At 35.1% G+C, this 15,284-nt stretch overlaps 2 protein-coding genes across 2 annotated transcripts in view; one reads left to right on the forward strand and one right to left on the reverse strand.

Moving 5' to 3' along the window:
• Positions 1-15,284, reverse strand: part of LOC118201817 (flavin-containing monooxygenase 5-like) — a 210,149-nt gene that overhangs the window by 72,710 nt on the left and 122,155 nt on the right. The window lies entirely within an intron of this gene.
• The window catches only part of LOC146998349 (uncharacterized), a 36,163-nt gene that overhangs the window by 10,708 nt on the left and 10,171 nt on the right, over positions 1-15,284 (forward strand). Inside the window, exon 2 of the mRNA XM_085812278.1 lies at positions 12,641-13,007. Coding sequence (XP_085668404.1) covers positions 12,641-13,007 — 367 coding nt within the window. The remainder of the gene's footprint in view (positions 1-12,640; positions 13,008-15,284) is intronic.

Consider the following 15,284-nt stretch of genomic DNA (forward strand, 5'->3'; position numbering starts at 1 on the left):
CGAAATGTTTTGACCGTTAAGGTGAACAGGTTCTCAGTCGGGGGGGGGGAGGAATTCAGTGAGAGATATTTGTCCGTTAAAGGGGGGGAATGTGGTCAAACGTTTTGTCCTGTAATTTGTTTCACGTGAAAAATACTATCCCAGGCGGACTGAATTAGTTCTGTTTCCGCGATTCCTCTTTCCGCGCTTTTCAAAATTCTTCTTGTTCCCGCGAAATCGGAGGGTACCATGTAGGTAGGTAGAAAAATGGAGTTTCCCTAAACAAGTTTCTCCCGTACCCTGCCCTGAAGCAGCGGCGATCCCTACGTGATGACCAAAACATTGGGTCATTTACCATTGAGTTCAATGGGATTTGACGCGTTCGGATGTAAATATTTTGTAATTACGTCGTAAATATACATATAAATGTATATATTTTCTTTTTCTACAACACTTCAGAGTCCTAAGTATATGAAAACAACACATTTTTAAACAACATTTCATTCTGAACGGAATTAAATGCTATACTTTTCACAGGACAGTTTTCTCAGAATGGTTTAATTTGAATGAAATATTTTCACAAGTTTTCGTTAATTTCATTAGGAAAAAAAATGAAGGTAATTCGATTTTATTCGGTTAAGGTACAAAAATTAAGATCAAAGTTTATTGTATTATTAATATTAAAATTATGCATTATTTCTTTCCTATTTATAGAGCTTCTTCCTAAAATACTTTCTTAAATATGACATGATTTTTTTGGCTTCTGAGGCATCTTTTAAATCGAAAAATGTAAGTCAATTTATAATTAATGCTCTATTCGGTCCATTTTAAATTAGAGAATTATTAGGAATTAGCGAAATAATTTAAATAGTACTTGACTTTCTCTGAACATTTCTGAAAGGGAAAAAATAAGGATTTTTTTAAGTATTATTTAAAACTTGTAACTGAGTTATTATAAAATGTAAGGGGAATAATTCTTTTAATTATACTTATCAGATTTTTTTAACCCTTCATTTCAACAATACATATTCCAAAACTCTTTATTACGTTCTTAAGTGCACATCTCATAGCATTTGCTTTACAATCCTTTTAACAGATTGGTTTCCAATACAAACAATTCTTGCTTAAATAGTTTTATAACGTATTTGTCAAGAGGATTTCAATTTATGTTTACAATTCAATATTAAGGTTATTATATATTTAGATAACATTTATAATCATTATAAATTAGATACATTTAATCATTAGATTTCTTCACAGTACTTTCACAGTTGTTTATAAGTGAATAAATTCTTCATTTCAAATACATTTATAAATAATTTAATGACCTGCGTACGTTAAGAAGCCAGCATAAAACTCGAATTTCCGAGAAAAAAATACTTGCGTGGGAAACATTTAACAATCTGGAATCAATAAGAGGACCATTCATGATCGGATCTCCTTTGGCAGGATATACAAATGTTTTCACCTCCGTCGATTACCCTATTTTCAAATTCTTAATAAGCTGTCTTGATGATGTAGCACGTTTACATGGTCACATCATCTTGAATGCACATGTGTGGTTCCAAATCAAGGGAAAGCTAACTTATTGGCATATCTGTGTGTATATTTATTAATTTTGACGAGGATTGCAGCATTTGATGGTAATTTTATTTTTAATTAACTCAAATAAGTAAAACGTGTAAGCCCAAAGTGATTATTTTTCAGATATATAAAATTAAAACGATGAGTTTAAAATGAGCAGAAGTAAAGCCTCTCCTCTAAAAAATTTTAAAAGGTACATGTTAAATAATATATGGATGTGAAAAAAATTTGTTTTATTTAAAACATTTTGGCATTTGGAAAATAAAATAAAAGTAGCGAATACTCTATCAAGGGTATCGAAAGACGTATACAATTTTAAATGTACTGTAAGGTATCTTTCATTCTTTAAGCATAACATTTTTCTTAAAATCTATATTTTTGTAGTTCAACAGCTTAGAATTTTATAAAACAAATTCATAATCAAAATCGCTGTTGATAGTTATCGAAAAATAACCAAGATGGGATTTTTGCGTAAATGTCACTAAACTATACAAATTGCTATTATCCATTACACTATGAATGTTTCTTTCATGCGAAAGTGTCCCTTTTTCGATTTGTATGGAACTGTCGTGTGTCGAAATACTATCAGAACCCTGTCAAGCGAGCTTCTGAGTGTAAACAAAAAACCCAAGCTTCAACTTCACTTCTAGCGCCGGTTGGCCCCTCCTTCCTTTCCTACCTTTATGGAGGGTGCTTCACTTCTAGCGCCGGTTGGCCCCTCCTTCCTTTCCTACCTTTATGGAGGGTACAGTACCCCTCCCACAGCTCCTCAGGAGATGTCGCGACGAGTCATCAAGAAGAGCTGGGCAGTTTCTTTGTGAATAAGTTAGTCTTCGTTAGATTGAAGCTGTGTTATCTATTGTTTAGGCACCTCTTGAAATCTTAAGTTTCATTCCATTTGTAATTCTGCTACAACATTAGCTGTTATTTTCACATCTTATATTAATCAATATGAATATTTTAGACATTATTGAAATTAAAAGGAAAAAAAAAAAAAAAAAACCTTTAGCCCTTTATAAAAGTTAACAGTATCGAATTCAGACTAAAAATAAGGAAAAATGTAGCTTATTGGATTTCCATAAATGAAAGAATTAAAAGCTGCAAAAGCGCAATTAAGACCAAAGAAGTCGTCCGTTTAGAAGAAAGACGTCGTTTTAGAACGAATATTTATTCTGAAAGATTTCATTATAACTCACCGTTATGCAGAATTTTGGAAGAATATTGTTTTTGACTAGTAGGAAGCAATCTTTTAGTTCACTGCCAAAATCATCGCAGAGTTTAAACATCTCTCTCTTCTTTTTTAAATACAGTATTATCTTCATTCATGCAAAGATCTGAGATCGTAAATGTTTTTAGATTATTTCGGTGAATCTTTACATTATGGTAACTTGGCGATTTTTTTGGCGACCAACCCTGCTACAGCAACCTGCTAGTTTTTTACTCAACATTTTTTCCAACAATCTGCTAGCCGAACTACGCTTATACTAGAACTTTTATGGAACAAAAATGCTTAATCATGACGAAGATTAGGTGCGAAATTGGGAGAAAGTGCAGAATCGCAAACTGCTTGCCGCGTTTTTAAGAATTGCACATACAACGGTATCCATGTACACGTCGACCTATTTTCACTTAACATCCCAGAATTGCACAAAAATGGCGTTGCGCACACCCTTGACTTTATCTATGTACACATCGACCTATTTTCACTTAAAAAGGTCAAAGAAAACTGACAAAAATCCAATTCTTCTTACTCTTGTAAAAAGCGCCAAACAAATAAGTGGGCGATTCTGCACTTTAGCAGCGAAATTGTTTCTAAGTCCTTATTAGCTAAAATCACGATCGGAATTTTCCGGAAAATGTCACATGACATGTCTCATGATCTCTTATTTCTCTGAGACAAAATAATCTGTGATTCGAGCTGTGTACTTCTCAGATTATTACTAAAGTCCTAACTATTAACCTTTATTGTCTTAGCCATTATTTCTTTTAAAAATTGTTTCCTTTCCTACTTTGCGGGAGACGCAAAAGTCCACTCGGCCTCCCCTACTATGTAACCCCTTTGGGAAGGGGGTAATGAAGATTAATGATTTCGCGGAAACAGGAATGATTTTGCCAACCGCGGAAACAGGAATCGCGGAAAAAAAGAAGAACACCGGCGGACTGCCCTTCCGCCACTTTCTAGCTGCACCAAATAATCTTCCTAGAATACCGAAGATTCCATGCTCTATAACTGTTCGAAGAACATACTTTAACGATTATTTCGAGAGACACTTTTTTGTTTCTTGTCTCTAAAAGGCTATAAGCATTTGCATGAAGCGTTAATTTTAGAGGAGAATAAATTTTACCTCAGAACTAAAAATGTAAAGAAGAAAGAACATCGAAAAATTGGACTGGAAGAGTTGAAACAGTTGCTCCCATCGCCAATAATTTGATTATTTGTTCCTATAAATTACAGGAAAGCACGTAAGCTTTGTTACTTTTTTGGTTTAGTTCTTCTTTCATTTGTTAATTGTTTTTAAATTAGGCACGAGGCGTAATGTAATGACTTGTAATGAGATATGTACGGGCTTAAAAAACAAAATGATCATTTAAATATGGGAAGGAACACATCTGAATGCCGCTTGTACACAGACACGACACAAGAAATTACAAAATATCCATAATATTATTGCGTGCGTACGGGTTCGTTAAGAAATGAATGCACAAGTCCGATGAAAAATGAACAAAAATTTATTATTATCACAACAGAAATGCTTAAATTTTCTCAAATTATCATGCAGTATCACAATATCTCACAGTAGTTATCTTTTAACTACTTAAATGTACAATAGAACGTAATTCAAAACAGCTAAAGAACGCTAATCCGCGAATTCGCTATAATCAACAACGGCAGTTTTCTAAACAACAACAAACTAAGCAACTACCACAAACTGAGATGTTTTCCTCCTTTTATAAGCTTTTAAAATCACGCGCTAGAATTTTCCAGTACTTTCTCGAAATCAAAAAGAGATATTTATTTATTTAACGCACGCGCTCTTGTATTTTTAATTTTTCCGGCTTAGCTTTCTTTTAATATTCGTCACGCGCTGCACTGCGCGAGAAATAAAACCATTTAATTTGTAATTGAACTAACATTAGCTTTTTAAATACCAAATTCGTAACACTGCCCCCTTCCCAAGGACTGCACGTCCCGGGCAGTACAATCCCTGGACAGGAAGCTAAACTTATAACTGTGGCATAAATGCAACTGAGGCATAAACATTACATTACAATATCAAACAATATAAACAATAAATGCAATAACTAACTTAAACAAATAAAATGCTATCAAATACTAAATACAAAACAAATACTAAATACAAATCAAATACTAAATACACATTTATAAACAAAAAGGACCATGGTCTGATACTATTTACAATTATTTACATTACGTACTATGGCCATAGTAATGAGCTAACCTGTCGTAAGAGTTCGAAGACTCACGGATCCGAACCACGACGTCATTCGTGTTCAGCACTGTATATGGACCATCCGAAGGTGACTGTAATTTAGGACTCAGTCCTTTTCGTTGAATTGGGTTCCACAACCACACCTTGTCTCCTTTGTTGGATCTCTGTCTAGTAGCTCTTGTGTCGCATCTGATCTTCATTTTCTCCGTCGCCAAGTTGACTCGCTTTCGTGCAGAACGGTGCATCCCCTCAAACCGGGCCTGGGCATCTTGGATGTGTTCCTCAGGCGATGAAGGCGCATCCGTAGGGCGACTAAACAGGCGGTCACAAGGCAGACGAAGGTCTCGACCGAAGAGCTTCTGGGATGGAGAATAGCTGGTAGTCTTGAGTTTCTTTTCGACCCTGGTATGATTTCGGCAGCTTCCCGAGCTCGATCTTTCGGACAAGGCGTCGACATTTCCAGGCGAGGGTCCCTTTTGAGGATGGATAGTCATGCCATCAGATGCTGAAAGCAGCTTATTGTTTTTGAAATCTAAGGAAAAATTATATTTCCTTAAAAAGTCCAATCCGAGTATGCATGGATCTGTAATATCCGTCACATATGCCGTGTGATGGTAGGCGGCACTTCCAAACGTGATGTTTACGTTTAACTTCCCAGTTATGTCGATCTTGTCACCAGACGCAGTCTGAAGGGTAACACAGGATGGCGTCCAAATAAGTTTATCTTTAAACTGTTCAGCTAAATCTTTCCTAATGATGGTAACATTAGCTCCTGTGTCAATGATCATATTGCAAGGAACTCCATCGATATTCCCATTGATGGACAGTCCGTTATTGTTGCCACTCACTATAGAGATCTTAAGCGCTTTAAAACAGGGTTTTTCATTATCTGGCAACCTCCATTCCTTGATATGGTCATTAATTTGTTTCCTGCGTCGTTGCTCAGAAATTGTCTCAATTTTCGTACCCTGGGGTGTTCTGCAATTCTTTCGTACGTGGCCTTCAGCTCCACAGTTCCAGCACTTTGGTTTCTTGTCAGTCCTTTTCCTTGCCGTGGCATTTAATTGTCTGTTTAAATCGTATGCCTTATTTTCCGTGCTCTGGGGAGTTCTGCAGTTCCTTCGTAGGTGGCCTTCAACACCGCAATTCCAGCACTTTAGGGTCGGTTTTGTTTCACCACTATTCCGTCTTAAAGCATTCACTGGTCTTGTCAACTCATTCGTTTTATTATCCGTGCCCTGGGGTGTTCTGCAATGCCGTCGTAGGTGACCTTCAGAAACGCATCTCCAACATCTTACAGCCACTTTGTTTTCCCTGCTACTCCGTATCAAAGTATCGACTTGTCTGAATAAATCATCTAAACGAGCCATCAGTTGATCCACTGGCTCATGGACTCGCACAGCTCTAACTGGGTAGCGATCTCTACGAGTGGCTTGCTGGGCTGCCTCGAATTTCATGGCGTATACTAGAGCGCTTTTTAAATCTTTTACATCCGCCATTCGTAGAGCTTTCTGTATTTCAGTATCCTGGATGCCGTCGATAAAGTATTGCAAGGACAGGATTTCCCTTGTTTCTGTCGGGCATTCCGAAAAGGCGAGATGAGACAGCCTTTCAACATCCGTGGCGAGCTCCTGAAGTGTTTCGGTAGGCTTCTGCTGACGAGATTTTAATTGGAGCCTGCTGTAGTCTTTTAAACACTTCTCGCCGAAGCGCAGCTCCAAAGCGCCGGATAGAGCTTCGAAATCTAGCCTTTGATTTTCGGGAAGCGTCTGCAGGATATCCGCTGCGTCTGCTCTCAGAGAAGCGGCGAGATGACAGGCTTTAGCTTGGGAATCCCATCCATTCGCATCCGCAACGATAGAAAATTGTGTCCTATACACCTGCCAGGAGGTCTTCCCATCATATGTAGATAGTTTCAGAACGGAACGAGCAGGCATCGATAAAAATTTAAAACCTACAGAATTGTTTCCTACCGTCGCTATGCACTTCTTTAGGCTGTCAACTTCTTTGGCGACGGCAGCAGAAACCCTATCATCAATTTGTTGTTCGACGGCAGAAACTCTCTCTTCTATATGTTCTTTTACAGAAGAAATTCTTTCTTCTACTTGTTCTTTTACCGAAGAAACTCTTTCTTCTATTTGTCCAACTTTAGTTTCAACCGCGTCTATTCTGCCTTCCATAGCCTCAAATTTATTTTCTATTACGCAGGTAATTTCTCTTTTCATTTCGTCCTGACCTGCTTTCATCTCATTTTTAAGAGATTTCATCTCTTCCTTAACGGATTCCTGGCCCAATTTCATTTGTTCCTGTGCCATTTTCATTTCTTCCTTGAGGGATTCCTGGCCCAATTTCATTTCTTCTTTAACGGACCTTTGACCAGCATCCATTTTCTCTTTAATTTCTTCTTTAAAAGATGTTTGGCCAGCTTCCATCTTTTCTTGGAAAGCAGCAAAAGCAGTAATGAGCTGTCTCAATTGTTCTTCCATCCCTCTTGTTATTGGCATTCAAACCCCACTCCTGACACCAAAAATTATTGCGTGCGTACGGGTTCGTTAAGAAATGAATGCACAAGTCCGATGAAAAATGAACAAAAATTTATTATTATCACAACAGAAATGCTTAAATTTTCTCAAATTATCATGCAGTATCACAATATCTCACAGTAGTTATCTTTTAACTACTTAAATGTACAATAGAACGTAATTCAAAACAGCTAAAGAACGCTAATCCGCGAATTCGCTATAATCAACAACGGCAGTTTTCTAAACAACAACAAACTAAGCAACTACCACAAACTGAGATGTTTTCCTCCTTTTATAAGCTTTTAAAATCACGCGCTAGAATTTTCCAGTACTTTCTCGAAATCAAAAAGAGATATTTATTTATTCAACGCACGCGCTCTTGTATTTTTAATTTTTCCGGCTTAGCTTTCTTTTAATATTCGTCACGCGCTGCACTGCGCGAGAAATAAAACCATTTAATTTGTAATTGAACTAACATTAGCTTTTTAAATACCAAATTCGTAACACTATAATAAAATATAAAGCCCACTACGAATTAAACCATATAAAGCCAGTCCACTAGGAATTAGACACAATAATTATGTATATGTCTACCCATATTGCGCCAAAAAAATGAAGGGTTTCAGATTTTAAATTACGTCCGAAAGGTTTTTTTTTTTTTTTTTAGTCCAAAGGGGCTTTGTCCCTGAAGGACTATTGTTTTCGTTTTGCGATTTTGCGTCGGACTCATAAACGTCGGTTCACTTTTCAAACTGTTGCCACAAATTGTGAGAGGCCTGCATTATATTTGAAGAAATTAAATCATGAAAAATCTGCATAAATGATTGTCTATTTCTCGCATTGTGATAAAACAATGGTACATAGAGCCATCGAATTTTGAATGACGAAATCCTACTGCGAATATGAGCATCTGAAATCCCAAATTTGGAATTTGTTTTATTATAGATTTTATATTTTGTAAAACTTTAACGAATTTTTGATTTACAAACTCAATGCTTTAAAAGCGAGAAATGGCAACGTTATATAGAAAAAAAATACTTTTATCTCCAGCTCGCGAGACTGTGTATATCGGAAATTCTAAAGATATGCTTAATTTAACATTATTTTGCGATATTGCTCTTGAACTGAGTTTTATGGTTTAAGTGCAAAGAACATGATATTTAATAAATAAAGGTAACACTCAAAACGTTAAAAAAACGCCCCTTTGGACGTAATTTAAAATCTGAAACATTTCAGATTTTTTTTTTTTTTTTTTTTTTTTTTTTTTTTTGTTACCATTATTTATTAAATGTCATGTTCTTTGCACTTAAGCCATAAAATTCAGTTCAACAGCAATATAGCAAAATAATTTTAAAATTAACCTTTCTTCAGAATTTCCGGTACACAGTTCCGCGCGCTGGAGATAAAAAAGGTTTTTTTTTCCCTCACGGAGTGTTGCCATTGCTCACTCTTAAATAGTTGAGTTTGTTAATCGTTAAAGTTTTACAAAATATGAAATAAATAATAAAACAAATTCTAAATTTGGGCTTCCAGATGCCCATATTCGTATGAAAACGTACGTTATTCAAAATTGCATGGCTCTAGGTCGCGTTGTTTTAACACAATGCGAGAAACATACATACATTTATCCTGATTCTTCATTATTTAATTTCTTTAAATATAATACAGGGCTCTAATATTCGGTGGCAACAATTTAAAGTTTTCAGCTCAAAATGCCAAAACGAAAATAATAATCCTTCAGGGCAAATTGCCCCTTTGGACTAAAAAAATGAACAGTTCTATATCTTTTGTTCTACTGGGCCGATTGACCAAATTCAAATTCAGTTTTTCATATCTGGAAAGCGCTACTAAGAATATATATTAGATTTATATACATGTATACATAGCGTTGTTCTAATATAGGTATTTTGACATAAAATTGGACTTTTTCTGAAATGGCATACCATTTTTTTCCCATATTTCGATTCTACGATTCAATTTATGCCTGAAATTAAATTTTTTAAAATTTGGTGAGATATTTATGGAGAAATTCAAAAATTTATTAAGCGTACTTATTTCATTTTGAACCAAGAATAATTCACTTGGAGAACTTCTTAATTTATACCAAACTATTTTCCTTTCCTTTTTACTTCCTTGTACAAAGAAAAAAGGAAGTATTATAATGGGCCAAATTTTCAGGCATCATATTTCAAAGAAAATATCCATTTGACCGCTATTGAATGCAATTTAACCATGTTTTTGCGTGACATCTGTACGTAAGGTTAGAATAAAAGACTCTTTTTCTCCAAAAAAATTATAAAACTGATTTAAAATGAAGAATTCTGAAGAAATTCTTTCGTGGCGTCTGTGCGTAGGTACGTATGTACGTACTTATGTCGCATAACTCAAAAACGAATAGCCTCAGAATGTTGAAATTTTGTATATAGTGCTCCTATAACATGTAGATGTGCACCTCGTAGTTTCGTTGCAATCCGCCACACCAAGAGTACATAAATATATGCATATATATATATATATATATATATATATATATCCACTCTGTTAACCGGCTCAGTAATCTCAGATTCCTTACTCTTATATGTTTGTAAGTTGTGCATTTTCTGCTTTACAAATGATTGAATTATGTTGTTCTTATCTTCCAGTTAAGATTTTATGCCTGTAGTAAATCTGCATGCAATATTTGTGGAGTTATCAACAATTTAAAAGTTGTTTAACTGTCGCTAAGCCTAATGAATTTTGCTATGGCGGACATGTTCATTATATTTCAAACTTGGAAAAATAGCGGGCAAAATAGCGGATTTGTTGCCAATCTAGAGAAAGCAACAACAAACAAGCTTCGCAACAACAAACATAACGCCTTCTCTTATTATTGCGAATTAAATCATGTTTAATTCGGAATTTATTCAAGGAAATAAGTGTTTAAGATTTACTTCGTAATTTTTAATATCGATATTTTGAGCTTTTTTATGCATTTTTGCCTTGTCGGCAAGTGAGAACTGAATTAATTGAATGAGAAATACTGAGTCGTCTGTAAAAAAACTGTTTCTTTTTTGTTTGCTTAATTTCTTTTATACATCGTTTTAGATTTATTACAGTATTTGAATAGAACATGTGGCAACGATTAAATAATTCTTCAAATGATATAAATTTGTGCATACTGAGTTATAAAATGGATAAAATGTAACGCTGTTAAGTAACCTAGGACCAGAGTATAGCTATGGTAATCAAATGTAGTGAATTTTAAAGCATGCATATATTTTGTTGTGTTTTATGCGCTATCGACGAAGTAGATTTAATTCAATCCAATACGTTTAAATGAAATGCAAGAAAAAATGCGTCTAATTTAATATTCCGTGCAAGGAAGTCATGTGGTGTGCACATCAGATTTTTTTCATTATAGACGAGCGGAAAAAAGTCATCGTTCATATTTTCAAACAGTTTTAAGAAAAAGCGTAAGCCACATTTTGCATTATTATCGCTTATAAGATATATGTTAAATTTTAAAACGCGTCAATATGTAAATTCACGTATATCTTAGAAAATTTCGAATTACAAAAACTCTAATATTTTGTAGCTATTCTTCGAAATACATCTGTTTAAGGTGATGGTAAAAACTCTATAGGTTGTAATTTTAAATGTTTTTCGAAATATTTATAAAATTTATTTAAAAATGCAAATTTTAAAGATAAATCATAAAAAGTGGGTGACTTTCATTTGAAATGAACCTAAATTTCGAAACTTGAAAGGAAGAATAAAAAAGGTTTAATACAAAAAGAGACATTAATAATGTATACGAAATGAATTAACACCGAGAAGCTAAATTTTTTTTAAAAACAACTTATGCGATTTTTACAAAACTTGGCAGCTTGATATAATTTGAGTCGTAGAATCGAAATATGGAAAACAAATGGGAATGCCATTTCACATTTCAGAAAAAGTCCGATTTTCTGTCAAAATACCTATATTAGAACAACGTTATATAGTATAAATCTAATGGATCGAGACATGAAAAACGCAAGTTGAATTTCATCAATCGGCCCAGTAGAAGAACGGGAGATTTAACTGTCGCCTTTTTTTTTTTTTTTTTTTTTTTTTTTTTTTTTTTTCCCTGCGCAATGTACTTGTCAAGGGTGAGAAAATAAAGAACCTTTTCTGAATAGTCTCATTTTTAGTCTAAAGGGGCTTTGTCCCTGAAGGGCTATTGTTTTCGTTTTGCGATTTTACGTCGGAACCCTATAAACGGCATATCACTTTTCAAATCGTTGCCACCAAATACTATCACTTTGTATTATATTTGAGGAAATTAAATAATCAATAAATGAAGAATCTGCATGAATGTATGTATGTTTCTCGCATTCTGATAAAACAACGGTACCTAGAGCCATCCAATTTTGAATGACGTAATCCTACTGCGAATACGGGCATCTGAAAGCCCAAATTTGAAATTTGGAATTTGTTTTATTATCGGACATAATTTAAAATCTGAAACCTTTCAGATAATTTATTTATTTATTTATTTTTTGTAGTGTACAGTATAGATCAGACTGATCAGAGTAAAATATTCAGTAAAATAGCTTGCAATGTGAAGTGAACGCGGCATCTCCTAGCGATATAATTCAAATTTGGCACAGGTTCTCAGAATCTAACACGTTCACGCCGAAGCCAATTTTTATGTTCTTCGACGTGAGACGGCGCTCGAATTTGTGCCATGTTTCATCTGTGGGCGCGCGATTATTATCTATTCGAACCTGTATACGTGTTGTACGTATGCTAATAGTTATTAATTATAATTGTTATTAAAAAAATTTTATAATAAATAAACGTTAATTTTTCATTATTTTAATTTTCAGCGTCTAATAACACAATCGAATGCGTACCATCGGTGGCACGCGCCACCCGATAAGACAGACTAGTGCGGGCCGCCACCGGTGGTACGCGCCGCCCGACGAGAAGGACTAGTGCTGGCCAGCGGTGTCCCGCGCCGGCGTGAACGTGTTAAACTGACAGTCCTCTATTTAGAGCACGTTATTCATTGTTTTCATTGTCCCGTGACTGCATTGTTTTCGCCTGTAACTTCTACAAATGTATTTATCATTCCCCCAGGACAACTGGACGAAACTGCTTTCGGACCAGAGTACACCGTCGAGGATACTCAGCAGAAAGAGAGTGAAGAGGAAATCTTCCAGGACTACATCCCGATTCAAACTTCCAGAGAGCAGCACTTCCTAGAGGGGTTGATCGTAGAAGCTGGAATGCACGTTCTTTTTCCTCAGCTCTATATTCCAAAGGAAGAGAATCTCCAAAGCATGACACTAGAGGAGAGAAAGGGCCAACCAGAGATCCCAGAAGACTACACAAAAAGCAAAAGGAAAGGTGATTGCCCGGATGCTTGTCCACTTTACAGTCCTGTATGTGGCAGTGATGGGAAAGTGTACCCTAGCGAATGTCATATGCGGAAAGAAAATTGCGGGTGAGTTTAACTTCCTTTCAAGCCCCTTTTCCATTATTGTGTGTATGTAAGATATAAAAGTCTGGTGTGTACACCACATGCCTTCCTTGTACGAAATATTAAATTATACGAATTTTTTCTTGCATTTTATTTAAACTTATTGGATTGAAGTAAATCCACTTCGTCGATAGCGCATAAACCACAACAGAATAGACGCACTCTTTAAAATTCACTACATTTGATTACCATAGCGACACTCTGGTCCTAGGTTACTTAACAGCGTTACATTTTATTCATTTTATAACTCACCATGCACAAATTTATATCATTTGAAGAATTATTTAATCGTTGCCACGTGTTCTATTAAAATACTAAAATAAATCTTAAACGATGTATAAAAGAAATTCAACAAACAAACAATCAAAAAAAAGTATCACAAACGATTCAGTATTTCTCATTAAATTGTAACGTTGCGCGCCTCCAACTTGCACGCAACCAAGGGGTGACTGTGAAAACTGGATAAAACACAGAGTCTTGTAAAGGGTTTAAGTCCCTTTTTATTCAACGTAATAAATTACAATTGCGTGCTCTTGACGCTCACAGACTGCGCCAACTCGGCGGTCAAATAAAAATAATAACCTGAAAAGAAACTAAAGACAAGACTCTAACTACGAGGCTCTCTAAAATAACTAACTCACCGCGTTTTACAACACCGCTGCTAATTCAGCAGACTTGAAGCTCACTTGAACGATTAACACTACTTCCCGCCAAGCACATAGGCCGAAACGCGGGGTTCTTCAATTTCTCGCTAACTACCTCCGCGCTCGTGAAGTAAGAATATCACACCCCGAACTCGTTTCCTTCCTATTTAAATCCGAATACTTCCGCTGATAATTTGAATCCTTGCGCGTTCTACTCAAATTTACATATTCTGGCATTGGCAGTTCCAGGGGAAAGTAAGGCTTGACAGGAAAGATAGTTTAAACTTAAAATAAATGTTAGTTAAAATAAATATAAACCCTACATTTGCCGCTGCCAGAATTTGGAAAACTTGGAAGCAGGTCCTACAAACGACCTGTTGTAAGTTTCTCTAATTCTGAACTAACTGGCGAGAACCTCGTTTACACACAAAAAAAATCTTATGTAACAAATTGTATACTAAAATTATGTTGATCGTTATAAAGCTCTCTTCTTACAGCAACTTTTCCTGGACTTCATCAATCAATCTTGGTCTTTCCTTCCAGCATCTGGAAGGAATAAGTATCAGTATCTTTCTAAATACATTATAATTTACACTTTCTTGACACAATAAATTTTTGTTTTTAAATGATTCGTTTTTCTTAGTTATTGCTTACTTCACATTCATTCAATTTTTCAAGCATTAATTTAACTTTACCCTGGCTCTCCACCGTGTGTGGTGTCAAACGGGAATATTCGTGTTTTAGTCTTACAACACTTCCCCTAACCACCATGATTTGTTAGAATTCAACGACCAAATAGACACACCTTACTCGACATTCTACAACTCAATGAGCTACTTTAATATTCTTCAAAATTCAAATGTAGGTGGAGAACCCTACAAAACACATTCATTCTAACTTCCCCCTCATTCATCTTTAAACATGCAGGCTTTCGCTCTACAGCATGACTTTATCTACAATTTAATACTTAAATTTTGACTTCATTGCTTTTAAGCATTCACTTTTAGCATCTACAATTTTATGCTTCTAGACTAAATTCTACTTTTACATAACATTTACAAAATTTTAATACATATGATTTTTACAATTTACCATAAAATGAATAAGAGAAAATAAATTTTTACTTTACTCATTCTTCGCCAAGCTGGCGGCACTGAAACTAAAATTCTTATTAATACAAGAATACGAAGTTATTTTTATCTTCGGCCAAATTTTGTCTTTAACATAACAGAATTAGTCTTTCGACCAACAGAAAATGCTTGTTTTTAGCTTTTACACTTAAAGAAAATAATACTTTTGCCTTAGCTAAATAAAGTAAAACAAAACTAAGTCTCAACCGAGACATATTGACTTTCGTCCAAAACATAGAACTTCGTACTTATGCATAACATTTCAAAACAAAAGAGAAAAAAAATGTATAGAAGGTTTTAACTTATCTTTGAGTTTTCGATGCTTGAAACTCCGTCATTCGTTTTTGGCAAAATTGGTCCCAAGTTAGAGGTTTCATGGATGTTAATCTTCTCCTTACTGCCCTCCGAGTATCGTCCAGATTACTTTTTCTTTTGCGTCCTCTAAAGGCTGGCCTCTTGGCGGAGTA

The sequence above is a fragment of the Stegodyphus dumicola genome, chromosome 2 (assembly GCF_044657685.1).
Source record: "Stegodyphus dumicola isolate Sdum_Otavi_A_Nest chromosome 2, ASM4465768v1".
Classification (NCBI taxonomy): Eukaryota; Metazoa; Arthropoda; class Arachnida; order Araneae; family Eresidae; genus Stegodyphus; species Stegodyphus dumicola.